Below are 21,761 nucleotides of genomic sequence, written 5' to 3' on the forward strand. Positions count from 1 at the left end.
CAAAAGCTCAGTCCCTCCGCTAGGTCATAATACGCTTAGCTATTTTCAAACAGTTTGAGCAGTATGACAAGTTAAGTCTTGAAACAGCGACAGTACATCTTTAGGGCCTATACGAGAAAGATCACTCCCCTCTTTATACGTCCAGCTCCTCAGACGACTTGTACCAAAGATCCTACCAGGGACGTGACCTGATCCTCAAAGAGATTTTCCTCAGTGACTGGGGAGGAGAAAATTTAATCTCTTTGCCTGATCCTACACAAGTCATGATCTTTGCTCGAAGGCTTTCCATTGTCTTTGCTTGTACCAAAAAGAGCATACGCTCGCTCTTTGGCTTGTACTATATAGCACGTCATCTACGTTATGTAGTCCTCTTTGCTTTACGCTGTCGTCAAAATGGTTAGTGGAAGTGTAATTGGCAAAAAATCTACTCAATCAGAGTGATTTAGCACTTGAAAAAACATTAATTATAAAACGTTATATTCTTTGATAATGTGTAATGACAGAGAAAATGAAAATTAAGACTTCATTGTAATCTCAAATGTGATATGTAGCAGCCGAATAAAAGCTAAAATATATCAACGGATGTCACTTCATGTGTAGTCCCATGTACTAATCCTTATGTATGTTTTTTTGTGTGTGGACTATAACCCTAAGTGTAATAAACAACAGTAGTTACATCTGTTTCATGATATTATATTTCACTTTTTCATCCTAATATCAGGTCGATAGGACAATGGTGTTCCAGCAGTAGTATTGCTCTACGCGTAGGCTATCATATACAATCACTTTAACATGTGGGTCAATCCATGTCAAATCAATCATCCAGTGCTTGTCACCCGACCCCCTCCGATTTTCTTTAAAATCGCACCAAATGTTCCCCAAAGTGTCTGACGGAAAATCCCAAAATATTTTGCCCCAAGGTCAATTGGTTGCTAAGATACAGCCTCACATAGCAACCAATGCACATTCCAAAATATTAGTTAAAAGAAAATTATGCATTTTTGATCGATTGTGGTACCGTAAAACGGGGTGAATAGGGACAAATTTAAAGTTCTCATGATTGTATTTTTTTTCATGCAGCCCAGAGACTCAATCTTATGTGGGGATTTTATGTCCACCTAAAATACCTTTAATTTGGCATTGTGAAAGAAAATAAATATTTTGGGGAAAAGTATGTTTTTTGATAAAATGATGCTGTCCCTTTTGACCCCAAATTTGGGGTCAACAGGGACAACACTAATTTTGATCCAAAAAAAGCTGTTTGGAGGCATTTTTTTTTCAATCCATCCAATGAATTGGATTAAGAGAACAACTGCAGAGTTCAAAAATGATATACAAACATTTAAGAGCAATCTATTCCATTGATAAATCAATCTTTAACAAAAATTTCAACAGCCCAACAAGATGAGCTGATATAAAAAAATGTGACCCATCAGGTCAAAGGTTAAGATTGAAAAGTAAGTCAAAACTTTACTAATCCATTGAATTACACTCAAATATTAACCCATTTCTTCTTCAAGTGGCAAATCATGATGTACAATCTTATTCATACACTCTAAATTCAGTGTAACTTGACTCTTATGATGTCGGGAATGTTTTGGGAGTTCTTACAGCAATTATAAGCTGGCACCTATAGTATGGGTCTGACCCAAACAGATGTGTTGTTGGCATTAAAACATGCAGAAGACAGAGAAAAGGGTCATGAAATACAAGTGGAAAAGTCCTAGCATGTCTTAGGCAGTGAAAAAAATTCCCAAGAGGGTGGGTGGGGCCAGGGTTCCCAGACCCTTCCTCCCCAAGTTACAACCTTGTAGGGTTAAGACAGCGAAGTTCACTCTCATCTATGTATACAAAAGTGAAGCCACATATCCAAAGATCTTATTGCTCTCTTGTCAAGATATTTAGAATAAAAATTCACACTTTTGGAAATAGCTGGACATAACAAACATTTCAGAGCAATTTATGACATAATAGTTAATCATACAGAAAATTTAAAGGGCCAATCAAACGACACCATGGTGTCCCTATTCACCCCAGTCTAACTGATTTTTTGCCCAAGAGAAGAAAAAATGTGCTGTCACAAATTCCTGTTGAAATAATTATTTCAAATTTAAAGGTATGTTGTAGGACCTAACAGGCTAGATTCATGAACCTTTTTTAGCAGATTTCATTAATCAATGGCCACAGGAGCAGAAAAGTTTTGACCGCCCTGATTTTTTTGTGATTTTTTGAAAACTTTTTATTTGGACCTCCAGTACCCTTTAAAAAAATTTTCACATCAGGAGAACCACTTTCTGGACACTGTCGGATGGTCCTTCCATCCTGTGATAAAAATAAGAAAAAAAGTTCAAGCAAATTTGAAACATGCACATTCAAAAAACTTTTCTCGGTTTTGTCCCTATTCACCTCGCCGTCCCTTTTCACCCCGTTTTACGGTAGCATGGATATTTATGCAAAAGTGTTCATTATCTGGAAATTGAGAGAACTTTATAGTCTTTGCAAGAAAAAGTGACTGTGACGCGAAATTGACTTTTCGTTAACATGCACGAGGTCACCGAAAATGGTGTTAAATGTTAATTTTGAAAATTTCAATGCATATTTAGAGGCTAATATCTTCCACATTTCATCACCTCAGGTTCTAAGATGTTATGCTGATGAAGGCTTTGACTTGCTCAGTAATTTTGAAAAAAATCTGCGGATTCGTGCTCACCGTTTTTACGGAGAGCGCCCTCAAAGTTGACAAAAATGAAAAATGTGTCAAATTCAAGGTCACGGATCACCCTTCGTCCCACCTAGGAATGGCATCAATTTTTGTGTATTGATAGACATTTACCAATATTATCTTGGGTTACCAAAGAAATTTTGCTACCGAAATGTTAAATGGTAAATTTACCCCACTGAAAATGGTCGTAAACGGCCAAATTTCCATGTAATATCACATATTGGGTTTAGAGGACATTTCAAATGTCCATGCTTTCAAGATGAAAAGCCGTAGCCCTTTGATATTTGCTGTAGGGGTAGTTTGTAATACCTATTTTAGTAATATATACCACAAAACACTTTTATTACATAATAATGACCTTGAAATTTAATCCAAAATTTGATAAAAACAATAAGTCGCTCTATTTTCCTCATTGCACTGCATGTAATACATGTTTTGAATGACTTTTCACAGAGCAATATGTCAAGAATTATGAAAGCTTACAGCCTACCATATTAAGGTTCTAAACTATTTGTGCTCTTCTTTCAGATTTAGTGTCAATTTGATCATGAATGTTATACCCTTGACCTTGAAGTGCTTCTAAAAATAGCTGTAAATTTGTTACCTACAAATTACACGCACAACAGGTGTCTTATGGCATTACATACTAGTGATTCTTTCACAAACACAAAAGTTTTTATGGTGTAAATGTTATATACTGGAATAAATCTATAGGTTCTTGCAAGATATGTTCAATTAATTACTTTGTTCTGACAATGACCCTGAATTTTTGACCTTCAAAATCAGGAGAAATGTCTATTCCTGCCCATACACTGTAAGTACAGTCATAATATGGACATTGTGCCCAACACATAAGATTCTTATTCTAGCCTGTGAAAAGCAAATTAAAAGCACTGAGAGTCTTCTTTTTAGGGGGATTTGTTCTGTAACTTATGACAATTCAAAAATCATTTCCATGCCTATATATTTTCTTGTTTTTGGTAAATTTGTTATGTCTTTCTTTTTTTTTAAATTTTCAACAGCATTTTTTTTTATTGGAAATTGTCACAGCCCACTTTTTCTGCCATAATTTGAATCTAGTGATAGAATTAATCAATCAAAGTGATAGATAGTTGAAATGGTCAAGTTTTTATGACTTTTACCAAAAAGCACTGTTTTCCATAGGAAATGCACACGAAATCACTAAATATTACTGTCCCCTTTTGTGATTGAAATTGAGGGTCATTGTCAAAACAAAGTAATTAATTGTAATATATCTTGTAAGCATGTATAGATTAATTCCAGTATATAACATTTACACTCTAAAAAGCTTTTGTGTTTGTGAAAGAATCACTAGTATGTTATGCCATAAAACACCTGTTGTGCGTGTAATTTGTAGTTAACAAATTTACAGCTATTTTTAGAAGCACTTCAAGGTCAAGGGTATAACATTCATGATCAAATTGACACTAAATCTGAAAGAAGAGCACAAATAGTTTAGAACCTTAATATGGTAGGCTGTCAGCTTTCATAATTCTTGAAATATTGCTCTGTGAAAAGTCATTCAAAACACATATTACATGCAGTGCAATGAGGAAAATAGAGCGACTTATTGTTTTTATCAAATTTTGGATTAAATTTCAAGGTCATTATTATGTAATAAAAGTGTTTTGTGGTATTATTACTAAAATAGGTATTACAGACTACCCCTACAGCAAATATCACAGGGCTACGGCTTATCATCTTGAAAACATGGACATTTGAAATGTCCTCTAAACCCAATATGTGATATTACATGGAAATTTGGCCGTTTACGACCATTTTCAATGGGGTAAATTTACCATTTAACATTTCGGTAGCAAAATTTCTTTGGTAACCCAAGATAATATAGGTAAATGTCTATGAATACACAAATATTGATGCCATTCCTAGGTGGGACGAAGGGTGATCCGTGACCTTGAATTTGACACATTTTTCATTTTTGTCAACTTTGAGGGCGCTCTACGTAAAAACGGTGAGCACAAATCCGCTGATTTTTTTCAAAATTACTGAGCAAGTCAAAGCCTTCAACAGCATAATATCTTAGAACCTGAGGCGATGAAATGTGGAAGATATTAGCCTCTAAATATGCATTGAAATTTTCAAAATTAACATTTAACACCATTTTCGGTGACCTCGTACACGTTAACGAAAAGTCAATTTCGCATCACAGTCACTTTTTCTTGCAAAGACTATAAAGTTCTCTCAATTTCCAGATAATGAACACTTTTGCATAAATATCTATGCTATCACAATCGATCAAAAATGCATCATTTTCTTTTAACTAATATTTTGGAATGCGCATTGGTTGCTATGTGAGGCTGTATCTTAGCAACCAATTGACCTTGGGGCAAAATATTTTGGGATTTTCCGTCAGACACTTTGGGGAACAGTTGGTGCGATTTTAAAGAAAATCGGAGGGGGTCGGGTGACAACTTTTCTGAAAATTGGATGATTTGACGTGGATTGACCCATGTACTGATGTAGGAGACTCGGGAGAGGAACTTATTGAATATTAATTATTGTGACATAGAAGCTGCTAGAAAATATCTTTCTTGCAGTTGCAATGTTACAAAAAAGCTACCATTCTTTACAACATGCAAATACAGTGACGGGACTGGTTCCCCTTATATGCAATCGTCAGTACAATGGATGCTCAATAGGAGATTGCTGCCAAAGCATTTTGGCACTAATACTCTTGCACCTGTTTGTCAGATGATCTCCAAACATGCACAAACTCACTCCAACACTGGCAACAGCCTTGAATATTTGCATCTTACTTACTGACTGAGATTCAAGCACAGGGGCAGTAGAAAAGGAATTTTCACCATTTTGGCACTTTTACACTTGTCCGAATAAATTGATCGCAGTTGGTTCGTCATGCAATAACTGCGTTGCACAGGAGCAAACAGTGCAAACACGTTCACAGCATGCAGCGAGCGCCACGATTGATCTGAATGTAGCTATCATGTGTGCATAGGATAGTGACCAGAGCAAGTTCTTTTTTGGTATCTTTGAAAAGATGATACATTTTCCGCCTTTCTCTCAGCTTAGTTGTACCAAGTCGTGATACTATGAATCAAATGATAGCGATTGATTGAGGATTGAGGTTGTTCATGCTGTATGTGTGTGTGTGTGTGTGTGCATGCGCAGTCAGACCGTAGCACGTATGCTAATGAGCCGATCCGGCAAGATTTATTCAGCACTCTCAATGATCTTTGCATTTGAAAGGTGTCTCCTCGTGCGAGATTTTGCAAGAGTTTGACAGGGCTATGGTTTTCACAATGTAGTGACTTGTACATACATTCATCATGGCTACAAGTCACAATAAATTGTTCTGCAGACTCTGATCTTTATTTTGATACTAAATTTGCATCCATGCTTTTCACGGAAGATTTTGTCGTCTAAAAGTTCGTTTTTGGTTCCTGACCGGTTTAAGAAACTGTTGTTTCTGATTTTGGCTTTTTTGTAGAGAGGAAGCTTAAATACTCATCATATATTGGAGTCAAGGAGATGCAAGCATGATTTATACTGGTTTTTCTGTTTTGAAATGTCTGTAAAATTCACTCCTAAGCCGGAAGTATGCTCCACACAAAGTGTACAGTGGCGCGAAAGAGCTCTCTCATTGGACAGTGCTCGCATTCAGCACTTGAACTTGGCTTGAACTACACGCGTGCCAAGAAACCGCAAGTGGCATCAAACTGTTATGTAGCAGCGTAATGGCGTAATGCAAGCGCTGAATGCAAGCGCTGTCCAATGAGAGAGCTTACTCTTGAGATTGCACGGTTTCAAGCTGATCAGCACTGATATCGATGTATATTTTACTGGTTCCTGACCGGTTTAAGCAACAAATTGTCAAGATGTTTACATGAATAGAAAGATTAAGAGGTAGACTACCAAATAATGCATTTTCATTGAGATGCAAAGTGAATTCGGTATTCTTTTGACGTCTTGAACGTGTACTGCACGAATTACTTTTTTCATCACTTTTCAAGCTCAAATTATGCTATGATACTTTTCATTTACAATAATTTGAGTTACATGTGAAGATGGTTTACACATTTTCCTTGAATTTGCTACCAAATTTGTGAATATAAGGTGTATTTTTGTTGCCGAAAGCCAAAGGACAAAATCCCCTTCCGCAGCTCATTACATATGCAAGCCTAGAGCGGGCTTGCATACAAGTTGAATAAATATGAGCGAATTATCAGGTGCTACGGTCTGACTGTGCGTGCGTGCGTGCGTGTATGTGTGTGAGAGAGAGAGAGCAAAAGTGTGTGTAAATGAAAGATTGTGAAAAATGTTACTAGACAAGGGTGAAAGAATATTAATCCTATATGACTAGGAAACTAGGAAAAGGGGGTAAAGGTAATGAAAGAAAATATGTAAAAAAACAACAACTCAGAAAACAATGAAACAAAAGGTTTACAAAAGAGAGGGGTGGAAGGAAAGAAAGAAGAGAAACTTGCATTACAAAGGAAAGCAAGGGAGAGATGGATACGTTTGAAAAAAAAAAGAGGAAAGCAAACGGAAAATATAGATTGAAAACAGAAAAGCACCATTAGGTAGAATAATAGAATGAGAGATGAATCAAAACTGGATGGAAGTAAAGACAAATAGGATTAAGGAAAGAAGGAATTATACAGGTTGAAAAGGAAATAAAGAAAATGATTCATTAGAACGACACATAAGAAAAACATTGGAGAGGATAGAAAGGAAAGACCCTTGTAGTTGGAGGGAAAGACAACCCATAAAGGAAACAAACAATATAGGCAGAAAATACAGTTAAATAGGAAATTGAGAAAGTTAGAGAAGAGGAAAACTACGAAAAAATGATTGATAGGAAAGAAAGCAAAATTTAGGTATAGATTCTATCTGAAAATGAAAGAAGAAAAGATAGAAAAGAAAGAGAAATATATAAGTGCCAGCACACTCGCGCACACTCGATCACTTTGAAGCTACAACTGCTAACGCAAGACTTGCCCGATGAATAGCTGAGAAAAACAGATTTTAGCTTTTTGATGACACCATAGAAAAAGCTGATTGTGGCTACAGTCGTACCAAATGATCAACCTTTAGTGCATGCGCTGAATGTATTCATACTGTGCTTGTGTACAGAGCAGCATTTCAAGAGATCGAGATTTTCCAACAATTTTGTAACACTTGTAAATACTAAAAGTGTTAACATTTAACTTCTATTTTACTTTGGAGACTCAGATGCAAGTATCTTAGGTTACTGAATAACAAAGCTGAGTTTGTGCATGTTTGGAGATCATTTGACAAACAGGTGCAAAAGTACACTACATATAGCGCCCAGCATTTTTTAAGCTGCCTTTATATACACTGTATCACAGCCTTCACACACGTCATGACATTCAAGTAGGCCCTATAACAATAATACTTTCAAACATCATCAGTTATTTCCTTGGAAACAAATATCAAGCAATTTCTTTCAATAAGAATATTCCTACCTGTGGTATACATATACAATGCTTGCTAAGAATCTTTCATGAAGATTTCATTCATAAAATAATTTCAGGGTCGTGTCAGGACAAAGACGGTGAAGAAGGCTGCCAGGGTGATCATCGAGAAGTACTACACCCGCCTCACCCTTGATTTCCACACCAACAAGAGGGTATGTGAGGAAATCGCCATTATCCCCAGCAAGCGTCTCCGCAACCAGATTGCAGGGTAAGTGCTCTGAAGAAAGAGGTTAAAAGTAGAAAACTATCATCAGTTGGGGAGATGGTACAATAGGAGATTTAGGCTTCTACCAACCTTAAGTAACTTGCTGGCTAGCTTTCAGAGAAACGGTACAATCACTTGGCCTGAAGAAGTCCACAGGAGTGGACGAAAGCTAGCTAGCAAGTCACTAAAGGTTGGTAGAAGCCTAAATCTTCTATTGTAAGAAAAAAGTAATTGTCTGTTTATACGTTGCTGCAGTAATTGCAAATTAGATATGGTCATAAATTTATCTTATTCACCGCACAAGAGAAGGGTAGATTCACTGAACATTTGCATTGGAAAACTGTTGGATATTTAGAGCATAGATTGTTACTAGTTTGTCATACCTGCAGTTACTTAAGTCAACCATTATTCTATGATGTATTAATTTGCTGTCAATTTGAATAATGGAGATATGTGAATACAAGTAGGATGCAGTTTTCGGATCTTCTGTGATATTTGGAAGTTCAAATTTAAATTCTAAAGGTCAAGAAATTCTATTTGCATCAATAATTAGCATTTGTAAAAGAAGGAAGATCAAAAGCAATGGATCGGCAAAAATATTTGCAAGGTTTAATGAATACAGTGGACTCCCCTTATAATGAAGTGCTCAGGACCGGCAGTTCGCTTTTGTTATAACCAAACAAATAATAAAAAAAAACATAGAGCTGATAACTTTGAAGTTTGAATTTTTACTTCGTTGTAACCAGAATTTAATTATAACTGTGTTCATTATCACAGGAGTGCACTGTATTTGTCAAATTGGAGGTATTCGAGGTGTGTTTTGTTTTGTTTTGTATTGTCTTGTTTTGTTTTAGCGTATATCTGTTTTATATCTTTTTTTAGTGTATACAGTGCACTCCCATTATAACGAACACGGTTGTTACAAAATTCCGCTTACAATGAAGTAAAAATTCAGGCCACATCATTATCCACTCTATGCAGTTTTATTGTTTATTTTATGTTACAACGAAAGAAAACTGTTGGTCCGGCGGACTTCATTATAACGGGAGTCTACTGAATCTGTTTTCGATCTTTAGAGTTAACATTTCTGACCAAAGCTATCTGTCATTGTCATGTGTCTGTGGGACAGATTTGTGACGCATCTCATGAAGCGCATCCAGAAGGGTCCCGTCCGCGGCATCTCCATCAAGCTGCAGGAAGAGGAGCGTGAGAGGAGGGACAACTACGTGCCCGAAGTCTCCGCCCTGGAGCAGGACATCATTGAGGTGGACCCTGATACCAAGGACATGCTGAAGCTTCTGGTGAGATTTCCTCCCATTCTCAGGGGCAGAGAGTCTTATAGTACAGGGGAAACTCGATATAACAAACACCGCTGTAACGAGATATTGGTTATAACGAGGTAGCTTTCGAGGTCCCAAATTTCCTTCCACGAAAATCTATGTAAACCACTACTGTTATAGCGAGATAGGCTATTACAAAATAACCGAGATGAATTTTGTGATTTCCAGACAAAGAAAAACATAGCTAATCAAACGTGTTATAGTGAGGTAAAGCAAATCTCTTCGGGTAAAGCTTTACTTTGCCTTTGCGATCATGTTCCAAGATTGTAAAGCTCGATGCGACGAAAACTGCATCTTGTACACACGTATTTTCTTCAGTGCACTCCACCTGGCACCGCATGTTGTATGTGTGTGTGTGTGTGTGTTTGTGTGTGTGCACTGATACATGCAGAGAATGTGCTGGGATTACTTAAGTGCAGCAGTATATCTCTTCTATAGAAGTGTACAGGACACCATTTGGAATATTGTTCAACAGCTGAAATTGCTAATCAATTATGGGCATAAAAATGATTCCCTGTCACGATAGATTAATTGTAATGAGTGAGGTGGTCATGTGATCTTACCAAGGACCATGAAGGGTGTCATGTAGATAACTACCAGATGTTTGCAAGAGCCACTATTTTGCAAGGATATGAAATATTTTCTGGCCCCATAGATACACAGTGACACAGTTCAAAAGCCTCAAGGTTTTGTAGATTTCATATTTGCACAGAGAAAATTAACTGAAAAAAAGAGAAAACATCAAACTGCTGAAATATTTTGCATAGAACTTATCAAGCAGAGTACCAACAAAGAGAGTCCATTATAATAGCATAAGCACAACAGAGATATCCACACTTATGCCCTTTGCCAGTATACAAATGACGCACAGGTCTGAGTGCGTCAGTCGGAATTGTGTGCATAAGGTAACTATGGAATGCTTAACCCACGAGGCGAAGCCGAGTGGGTGTAGGCTAAATTCCATAGTTACCGCATGCACACTATATTCCACCTGATGCACGAAAAGACTTATGCGTCATCTGTTTTATAGAATGGGTAATTTTCTTGCCAAAAACCCATTTTTCTATTGTGTTACCCGATGACAAATTTACTGGATGCATTTCCTTTTGGCTTGCCATAGACAAGAGCCTGAAAACCACGCATCAGTTTTTACTGGACGCATGGTTTCTCTTCAGAACCATGCATCCAGTAAAAACTGATGCATGATTGTTTTCGCCAATTGGCGTCTCGTACTGAGTGCACGAACGCTTGCTTAATGCGCGAACCTTCGTTACAAGTGCGTGTACTCTTGCTACAAGTGCGCAATAACATGCTTACCACTGTGACTCAGCGTGCAGCCAGTACAAAATCAACGTATAGCTCTCGACCAATGAGATCGCAGGATTCTCGCTACCCATTCTATAATGGTTTCTGTGACATTTTGGGTCATACCAATTCCAGTTCAATAAATTGCATCTGTGTACCCACATTTGCCAGTGTCATAGACTCCCAAGGTGTGACTTCAAGCCATTCATCACCATCAATCTTTACACATCAGAATCAATTGATGAACACAGTAGAAGTAGGAAAAAAGTTCAACTTTAAAATCAGTCATTTGTTATAAACTTGATAAATGTACTGAAGAAAATTTGAGAAATACATGTAGCTGGATAATATCAGAAGTAACTTTGAATGACCTTATTTCAGTGTGAACTATAAAAGCACTCAGAGAGCACAGACTTACAAAAGCAGCTCATTTCCGCTCATATGCAAATTATGCTGAAAGTGGCCCTATTTCCCAATGTAAAGACTCATTTTCAGTGGTCTCTGCCTTATCCTCCTGCTGTGCCCCAAGCACACCTCTAATGCATGTAGCTTCAATTCCATCACATGTTGGCCCCAGTAGTATTTGCCAGTGATAAAGAATCATTTAAAAAAAAAACACACACAGAAACACACACACAAAACAACTTTAGATCTAGATGGTGATCTAGATCACTACCTAAGTGTAATCGTTTGTTCTCTGTGTCATCAACAGTATCCTGTAAATTTCATCCAAATCTGTTCTCAACTTAATGAGTTATTTTGCAAACGGGACTGACAGACAGATAACAAGTACAGTGTTGATACGTAGTGTTGAGTTTCTTCCATGTCTTCTGAAGAATAAGTCTTACACAGTGCAAATTGTTGTGTGAACAAAGTGTTGTACATGTTTTTTTTCATAAACCTCTGTGTTTTATTTGCATTTTCATCCACTCAGGATTTCAACATCACCAACCTGCAAGTGACAGAGCCAGCCGCCCCTGGCATGGGATTCCGTGGGCCCCGTATCTAAGCACATCATCATGAAATCATCCAGGCAAAAAGTAAACCCCTCGTCAAGTGTCTTGTCTTGAGACATCAAGATATTTCTCCCACTTCACAGCATAGCAGCGCAATGACCATGTCTTAAAAAGGACCCAACCACACGAGCCTTCCCACTTCCCGCAAGATGCCAGGGCTGATGCCACTGTCTCAATACCTGCCCAAGGTGGCGCTTTGAATAAGTGAAGAACTTATGAGAGAGATCACAGATCTAGGCAGTTTTTTGTGGGTTCTGTGCATGTGTACGAAATAAAGCAACACAATTCAACCACAGTTCATTATGGAGTGCACAAATGGTTTTGTTATGTCCACGGTCTCGTGTGCTGCTTCTTTGAAGGTATGCCGTAGTAATGATGCACTACAAAGTCTTTTATCCCTGTGATGTGGTGGATAAGCACTGTATGGAAAACAACAAATAACAGTACTGCTATTGTTGGTTGCTGCTGTTGCTGTTGTTACTGTTTATTTTTACCTCATGATTGTGATGATAATGATGATGATTATTATATCATTCTTATGATCTTATATGAAAGTCACCAAAAATTAGTCAAAGAGCAAAATTTTGTACTGTATATTTGAAGATTTCGAATTCCTCGTCAACAAATTCCTCTACCTGTGGGCAATGTGATATAGAAAACATGCACATGCTTCAACTTTGCCTTTAATGTTATAAGGCAGTGGAGCCATCTGGCTTGCAATATTTGTGGCTTTTGTGGAGCTGGTTCCAACTATTCAGAAATGATGATGCCTAGTTTGGAAGTTTTCATTTGGGTTGAATTGTTGGCTTAAAAAGTATATATCCCATCCTGCTATTTGAAAGTGACCTTATTTTTGTGCTTCAAAGCCAACAATACACATCCATTTATCCTGCAACAGATCTGCAGAAATCTTGTATTTATTGTAATGTGTTAAAGGAAACCAAAACCCAAAGAGAAATGTGGATTGAGTGAAAGCAACAACATTAGTAGAACACATCAGCAAAAGTTTGAGGAAAATCGAACAATCGACTGTGTATGAAGATCTCTGTAACATATATCTCCCAGGAACCAATTAAATCCACATAGATACATAACAAAGCAAACAGTTTAATTGTGATATCATACGCTGCACCAGCCAAATGTGACACACCCAAACACGGACACATATACGCAGACATGCATATTGGGTGTAGAATTGACACAGATTTTGATTGTAGGGAGAATTGTCCTGTCCAAGTGAAGTGGGAAGTTTGGAATATTACAAGCTTTATTAGAATGTATGATACTATGTCCTTTGTGTGTGTGTGTATATGTGTGTGTTTGTGAATGTATATGTGCATTTCTTGAGCAAGCAAGCAAACTTCCAGGCAGACTATGAAGGAATCAAAACTAATACTGTACCACATGATGATGACAAAGAAAAAGCATACTTTGCCAACAAGTCAAGATAACTGCTCCACAAGCACATCCCTCCCATTCTCTCCCCCCCCCCCAAAAAAAAAAGTAGTCACCATGTCTCAGCTGAAGATTGATTTCCAATGATGATTATCACTGCAAGATATATTTTCTTTCATTTGTTTTTGCCATATGACACAAACAGAGCTCACATGTCAAAATTTCAGTCAAGAGCAAATGAACCACTGACTTACTCTATCGAGCTCCCAGGTTTCTAAGCCCCGTGCATTTTGTCACATATAGTGACACACACACATTGTAATGCCACACTTAGCGCGCGCGGGGGGGGGGGGGGGGGGGGGGGTAGTATGAGTTAAATGTACATTGTATTTGATACCGTCCGGTATATCGAGATATAGCTGTACTGTAATTATCACTAGTCTGTTGCCGCTAGTTCACACAAAATTTCCTTTTCTGAACACTGCCTTAATCAAACATCTGGATGTTCTCTGCAAAAACTAATTTCTGCTTACACACTCCTTTGAACCAATAATAATTCAAATATGTATACAATGTTGTAAACAAGTTTTTGACACCAGCACTGCCTTCTAATTAACTTCATCTTTTTTGTTTGTCCACACTCGTTATCACTCATAATCTCCCCACAAATTTCACTCTACACTTCACGACCTATGTCGAAATAACAGAAAATACATTTACAAACTGTAGTAAAGTTTCGTTGCCTTACGTATTTTAGCTAATACACTACTACGGTTTGCATGACTTACTCGCTCGTCTGGCAAAACAATAACACAGTATTAGGGAGCAAACTTTCAAAGATTAGCTTCTTTTGTTCCGGAAGGAATTGCCAGATTTCCGTCCAACCTGTCGGGGTGTGAGCAGCAGTGGTCTATAAGCATGCATTCCCAGACGTAAGTTTCCTTTCTCCCTCTATAGATAAAATGCCCTGAACTTTTCCAAAGGAAAGCATAAAAGAGAAGAGAGGAATTGGAGAAAATCTAAGAACAAAGAATAAAAGAAGAAGAGGAGAAGGAGGAGGAGGAGAAGAAAGAGGAGGACAATTCGGATGAAAGAGGACATCGTTCATCTCTTCATTATGGGTCCATGATCCCTTATTGGACTCGTCAAAGAAATCCAGCTTATCGGAATCTCAAATTGGCCTTATCCAAATCTTGTTTTGTCTTTTTCCTAATCAGCTTCATCTCCGACAAGACAAATCATTCATTTATCTCCATAGTTGGTTTTTGTTTTGTTTGTTTGGGGTTGTTTTATGTGTGTGTGTGTGTGTGTGTGTGTGTTTATTTTTTTTTAAGGGGGGTGGTCGTTTGTCTTACTTCCGGGGGAAGTACGTCTATTTGGAGTATACGAAGAGTTGCCTGCAGTGATTTAAGGACACAGTTTGCGTCATTAGTTCGCTGCGATGCCAGTTCGATATTGCAGACTCTAGGCCTATTAATCACAACGTAAACTTCCGGTTGCTGTAAAAATTATTTTTAATGAGCATGATCACAACAGTGTACATTGTACTTGTATGCGCGACAAGGAGACGTGCCATGGTAATGTGTGCCGTGAAAACATCAAGTTTTCAGTAGGATCACTATGAAAATTTATAATAGCCGGAGAAACCGTCAAAATGGTTTCTCTTGCTTTTCAGGAAAGTAATTCGGAGGTCCCCCCCCCCCCCAAACATACAAACAAACAAACAAACGCACAAACAAACAAACAAATAAACAAACAAGCGAACAAAACACGACATATAGTATAGAAATGGGCCTTATTAACAATGATGACTATTCCTTAATGCATAGTACTTTAGTTTGATATCGATACATTGTATGTAAAGCGGAATCATCTTCAAGCTTTTCCATCTTTTGAATATATTATAAGCCCTAATTCAAATCTGAATATTATATACAATGTATATTATAATCATATAGTAAATAATATGTAAAGGCCTATGCTTGTGTACACACACTCACACACAAAGTGATATGTCAGCTGACACTCACGAGAACAAAGATAATACAAAAGAAAGAGAGAGGGAGAAGTGGAGATGGACGGAAAAGCAGCGGAGTTGAGAAAAAAAGGGCGAGGAGTTTGAGAAGAAGGAGAAGGAGAAGGAATACCGATAAGTGGAGAGAAATAGAAATACACCAGGGGCGGATCCAGAAATTCTGTAAAGGGGGGGGGGGGGGGGGCGTGACTAATATTACTGGTGCCACTTCCGGGTTTCATTTCATTGTTTTTCTTTTTATTTCTTTTGTTTTTTACGAAAAATGAAGGGGGGGGCGTGCGCCGGTTGCGCCCCCCTCTGGATCCGCCACTGAACACTGTAGTAAGAAAAAAGGGGTGATGATTTGAAGATGCTCATGCGTCAGAAGCGAAAGAGATTTGCTCTGGTCTTATTTTCTCCAAGGACTTACAGGGTTAGGGTTATAAGGGTTGTGATAGAGTTTTAGGATTTCATGTATAGTTTAATATGAGGATTATGATTAGGCTTAGGGTTATGTTTGTGGGTAGAATTTATGTTCCGTTTAGCGTGCAGATATTCCATGGGACTAATTGTTGCAAGAGCAAATGTCATGGAACCACACTTAATACCCACGAAAGATTGAGTAGACTTTGTACATCAGTGTCTGTATCTCATTGGCGTGGAGACGTGTGACCTGGTATATAAATTATGACGACTGTACTATCACTTGTTGCGGTGACGTCTCCGCAATTCTCCTTGAGACGAGCCGGGTTTCCCGGGGAGTGGCGGGAGAAAAGCATGTTTAATTTTTACGGAGAAGTTGTTATTTCAATTTTCCAGGCTCTGTCTATAGCCTGTCTTTCAGACGTGTCACGTAATTTTGTCCGTGACGTCTCCCAGGCGTGTCCTTGAGAAGACCCACGATGAGAAAACGTGGCGGAGACGTCTTGGAGAACTCCCCGGACTGCCGGAGGCGTCGTTACGGAGCCTCCGCTCGAATAGTACAGGATGTATCACCTTGTCTGGAGACGTCTCGGAGCTAGTTGCCTTCTTGGTGCATGGGAGCGCGATCATAATTATTCTCTCTCCTACCCCTCTCTTTATCATTATCATTATTGTTATTATCATTATTATTATTATCATTATTATTATTATTATTATTATTATTATTATTATTATTATTATCATCATCATCATCTTCATTACTATTATTGTTATTATTGTTATCATTATTATTATTATTATTATTATTATTATTATTATTATTATTATTATTATCATTATCATTATCATCATTATTATTATTTTGTCTTTCGAGTCGCATCAACATTTTCTCCGCAGTGAGATATAGGCCTCTAAGGGATGCTCAAAGCAATCCAAAACTATCCAATACGACTTCATAATGATAAATCGAAGGCGTTCATATGGCTATGAACAGAAACTTTGTGGAAAATGAGTCTGATTATGTTCATGTCTTTATTCGTTTGTTATGCATGTTATGATTAATTCGTCTGCACGTATGCGGAGCAGCACATCAGTGTTGAAAATGCAAATTTTGGTCTGGACGGAAATGATCAGCCCGTCTTTCTCACGCAAAATCGAAGTGAATGAATGGCCAGAAATACAGCTACTGTTTTCCCAAAAAGGTAGAAGGATTTTGGTTGTATATTAAAGGAAGGGATGACGTATGCAAAGAACGAGAAAGCAATAAGCAAGCACAATCGTTTTATGACATGCCTTCGGATTCGGGATATCCGGTAAGTTCAAAGAACGTTGTCATCCCACGTAAATGTTTAACCACATAACCACATTCATCTTACCCGTATAAAAGTGAGTATGATTAGCGATAAAATTATAACATAATCTTAAAGGGATATTTATGTTAACAATAACAGATATGCCATTATGATTTTTTTTTTAATGGCGCGAAATGAGGACATACAAGCCTATATGGCATCACGCAATAATGCAGTAATCGAGAATTTATCCATAAATGAATATAAAGTATGTTTTATATTGCTTCTTTCTTTTTTGTTTCCTAGTTCGGGGATTCAGCCGTGGCTCCATAGTTTAAAATTACCATAAAATGATCCTTTGTATCATGTTGAAGAAGACTTTCGGATGATTTTCAGACTTTTTACATTTGAACATCTATAAATGGGTTATATTGGTGCAGAGTTATAGTGGTGATTGTTATGAGGAATAAGAACGTTTTCAAAAATTACAGCAAAATCACAGTGAACAAAAGTGATGGCATATAGCAGCTTCACTAAAATGCATGATTGGGAACTCATGGAAGCAGCACAAAAGAAGAAAGCATGCATACATTCTCTTTAGGTGGACTAGTTAGGATTGCTACTGGGATACGGAAATAGTATAATGTGAGCCTCCTACGTCATCATCCTTTATTGTTCAGTGTAATTTGTTTTGGGTTTTTCAGAGTACAGTATTGGTTTGTCTGCTTGAGGATCACAATAAATTCCACAAATCTATACATGACACTATCAATTTATCAATGTAATATACTACACAATGTAAGATTATAAAAATCGTCTGGAATGTCCCTTTAAGTGTCGACATTACCAGATGTATTATAATGATTTGTCTGGATGCATATTGATGTTATGAATTTAACACATAAAACAAAATCCTCTCTATATTATAAAGCAATGTGGCTCACACGAGCCGAGACATGTAAGAGGGTAAACACATCCGTATTCAGATGGTGAGAGAAAGCGTCAGAAATTCCTATTACTTCTCACAAAATATGATACTCTATAGATCATACTGCCATAAAAGTGTAACATAATATTATAGTACATGGTTATGTGATACATAATCTGTATATCTTGTCTTTGCGGTACATACTTTTGTCTTTCTTCCTTTCTCGTTATATCAATGTATGTACGAAAGGGCCCCTGAAATCCAAATGCATGTTGATTTGTGTTGATTTATGATACCCTCAACATAACTTTTGCAGTGAAACGAATACATTTTACTTCACACATGCAGCAGTAAAAATTTGAAATGTTTTCTGTATAAAACCAAACAATGGGGAAATTGTGAGTCTGTTGGTAGTATCATCGCTTCATCTATGAGGTGATTGTGACGTATGTGAAGCTATCTTTTTAAAGAATAGTTACAGCTGTAAAATTCAGACAGTGGAAAGTTGGCGCCTTCTCACTTTACGGTTTACAGGGATGGTATAGTTTTGGCTTAGATGGAAATTCAGGTTTACAACTTTTCTTTGTGAGATAGGAAAAAAAGACCTCTTTTGAAATATGAAAGAGCATATTCTAAGAGAAATTCAAAGTTTATTTGATAAAATTGATTTTGAAATGGACAAGATATCCAAACAATTTGATACTATAGAGGTGGGACCCACTTTTTATTAGTACTACGGATCACTTTGTTTTACTTTGTTTTTGGATATCTCAGCCATTCAAAACCGCTTTTCCTCAAAAACTATTTCAATATCCTATTCGATTGGTATGCTCTTTAGCATTTTCATAAAGTGGTTTCTAAGTATCTCACAAAAAGTTAAAAGCTGAATCCTCACCTCACCCAGTGCTATACCATATCCCTTTAAAACTTTCGTATTTAGTTTTGGAGTGAAATGAAACTTGAGATGTTCAATATTTCTGTGAAGAAGAAAGAAGTCGTGACGTCTCGAGTCTGTGGCAGACTGTGCAGAGAAAGCTCTGAGACTGTGCCTTCAGTGCCGTATATTAAGAGAGTCTGGCCAACTCGGTTTTTGGCTTACGTGTTTTGAAGCCTGTGATTGGTCAAAAGCTGGTCCCGTGATCTACAGGCGCCATGTCGTTACCAAAGGCAATCACGCGGGCGCGAGCAAAGCTCATACGCAGTGCCCATTGTTGATTACGCGCAGCTACGCGCTAATTTTGTTTGCCTTTGGGAAATCCCCAATATCAGTCATGGTGCACTTGGGATAATGAATTGTCATTGCCGTTGTCTACTTTATTGAAGTAGAAGGTATATAATATATTTCAAAATTATTTTGATATCTTTCTGCGATAAACTGAAGATCTGTCATGCCTTTATTCCTGCCCAGCATGGCGTTGCTTGAACAGACATGACTCAAGCGTAATGATGCACCGCTTTCCGACAGATCCAAAACGAAGGAAAAAAAAAGTGGGAAATCAGAGTGCGTCCGGAAAACTATATGATTTGTTTTCTTTGGATTACTCGCAGTGTCTTTCAGACTATCCAAGTTTTGATTTACATTTGTATGTCACAGGCATAACGTACGAAGTGTCGCCTAGGCATTTGTTTTGGTCGTCCGTCCGTCCTTCCGTCTGTCCTTCATTCCGTAATCAATTTTGTGGATACCGTTTGTAATGAAACTTGACATGTATGCATGTGTGAGAGGACGAAGTTTTTTCTATAGCTTATAAACTTTTATGTAAACACGTTCAAAGTGATAGGTGAAAATCATGTACATAATGGTTAATTTCTTAAGATATTACTATATGTATTTCCCCCATATCTATATAAAAAATAGATATGAAATTTTTGAAGGTAAGTACGTGCATTTACAGACGAAACTTACTGCGGCGACTTTGATTCTCTTGTGATTTATTATCATTATTTATTTTTTTATTTTTTTATTTTTTTTGGGGGGGTGGGGGTCATGGGAGGGGGGGATGTCAAGGATCAATGTCAGGTAAAATGTTAAAATTTTACTATCCATTGTTGAAATATTATTACCCGGTTACTCCATACCTTGGAGATTACCCAATGTAAAAACTTAAAACCAAACACGTAATTTTCATGCCATCATAACTACACAGTTACGTGTAGGGAAGGATTTTGGCCCTGATGGTCAAAGGTCAAGTAAAAATAGTAAAATGACAAGATTTTCCACATATTGTTAAAACAACCACTCAAAGTATTGCCATGAAAATAGATCTTTATAGGTCAACTTACGAGTAAAAATATGCTTAAATTCCTTAATACTTGCTCTCTTAAACAATAAAAGTCATCCATTCACACCTAGTTCAAGGAAAGTAAACACTCGACGCATTAAATTTTATGACAAACATGCCATTTTTTCTCTCAATTATGAAACTATCGTGTAACATCGTCAAGACGTACTCTACACCTGCTAAGAGAACAATGTAATATGGCTAAGGTATACCGGTAGCCATTTTGACAATTTCATTTGTTTTTTTAAACCTATTTCATATCTATTTAATGGTCTTGATCGTAATTCATATTTGGTACGGATGTCACTGAGGATATCCCTCATATGTTATCCAGGTATTTGTGCTTTCGTTCAATTACAGGTCTTTTTGAAAATTATTTCTAAACAATTTTAGATCATTTTACGTACCTTAATACGCGCTTGCCGATGACGTTTTATGTTGTACAGGCTGTACATTGTACATAGGCGTATTCCTTTTGAATTACATACTAGTAGGCCTTCATGTCAGTTTCATACATAACTATTATGGTACTAAATAGGTATAATTAATGGTTATTTACGTGCAAAACAGTAATAGCTGTGGAATTCGTCTATAGCCTGTGCACTGCTAGAATTGTAAATTTATATATCATTTTGTTGTACAATATTCTTGTTCTTTGGACATCTTGTTAAATACAATATACTTGTAGCATGCAGTCTAGTGAAAGTTTACGACACGGCATACTGTGCATTCTTCTTTTATTTTTACAGCAAAAATTTATCATATTTACATTCAGGAATTTTCCTTTAGACAGCTTCCCTATTACCCGGTGCTTGTGTCTACAATGGTCTATTTAAATGTGCAAAAGGATTGACGATTGTTGGCTTTGTTCAACATGGATGGAATGAAAGAATGTCCCTCCCCCAACCTATACCCTCTCTCTCTCTCTCTCTCTCTATGAAAAAAAAAAGTCAAGCGCCTTTTGGACGCCTGCGCGTACTACGCTAACCCCCAAGCACATACGCTAAAACCTTTAGCGCACGGTACGCTGGGTAACGACATGGCGTCCAATTTATGAGTTGGCCAGACTCTTAATATACGGCACTGTGTGCCTTGTACATAGTGCGCCATCTACGTCATAATTTGCTTTTCTCCGAGACGAGGAGCTCGATCTATGAAAGGTTGTCGAACATGCCCTTAAAGGGAACATTTGGAGGAAGTAGTTAACCTTAATAGATAAACAAACAAATGCATAAATCTATATGAATATGTGTATAAGTATGTGCAGAGAGAAAGAAGGAGAGAGAGAGAGAGAGAGAGCTATAGAAAGAGAAATTTGATGTGAAATTAGGGAGGGGG

At 37.4% G+C, this 21,761-nt stretch overlaps 1 protein-coding gene across 1 annotated transcript; it reads left to right on the forward strand.

Moving 5' to 3' along the window:
- The first annotated feature begins 386 nt into the window (after positions 1–386).
- Positions 387–12,384, forward strand: LOC139716932 (small ribosomal subunit protein eS17-like). The gene is made up of 4 exons (XM_071628458.1): positions 387–396; positions 8,280–8,431; positions 9,558–9,729; positions 12,008–12,384. The coding sequence occupies exons 1-4, from the start codon at positions 394–396 to the stop codon at positions 12,080–12,082; spliced, it is 402 nt and encodes a 133-aa protein (XP_071484559.1). The 5' UTR covers positions 387–393; the 3' UTR covers positions 12,083–12,384.
- The last annotated feature ends 9,377 nt before the right edge of the window (positions 12,385–21,761 follow it).

Source organism: Diadema antillarum, unplaced genomic scaffold, assembly GCF_040938485.1.
Source record: "Diadema antillarum isolate AM-2024a unplaced genomic scaffold, OU_Dant_1.0 scf00000071, whole genome shotgun sequence".
Lineage (NCBI taxonomy): Eukaryota > Metazoa > Echinodermata > Echinoidea > Diadematoida > Diadematidae > Diadema > Diadema antillarum.

Excerpts from the sequence above, each read along its gene's own strand:
- LOC139716932 (XM_071628458.1), top strand. Across the intron at positions 8,432-9,557 it reads CTCCGCAACCAGATTGCAGG|ATTTGTGACGCATCTCATGA; the intron begins GTAAGTGCTCTG and ends TCTGTGGGACAG. Across the intron at positions 9,730-12,007 it reads AGGACATGCTGAAGCTTCTG|GATTTCAACATCACCAACCT; the intron begins GTGAGATTTCCT and ends TCATCCACTCAG.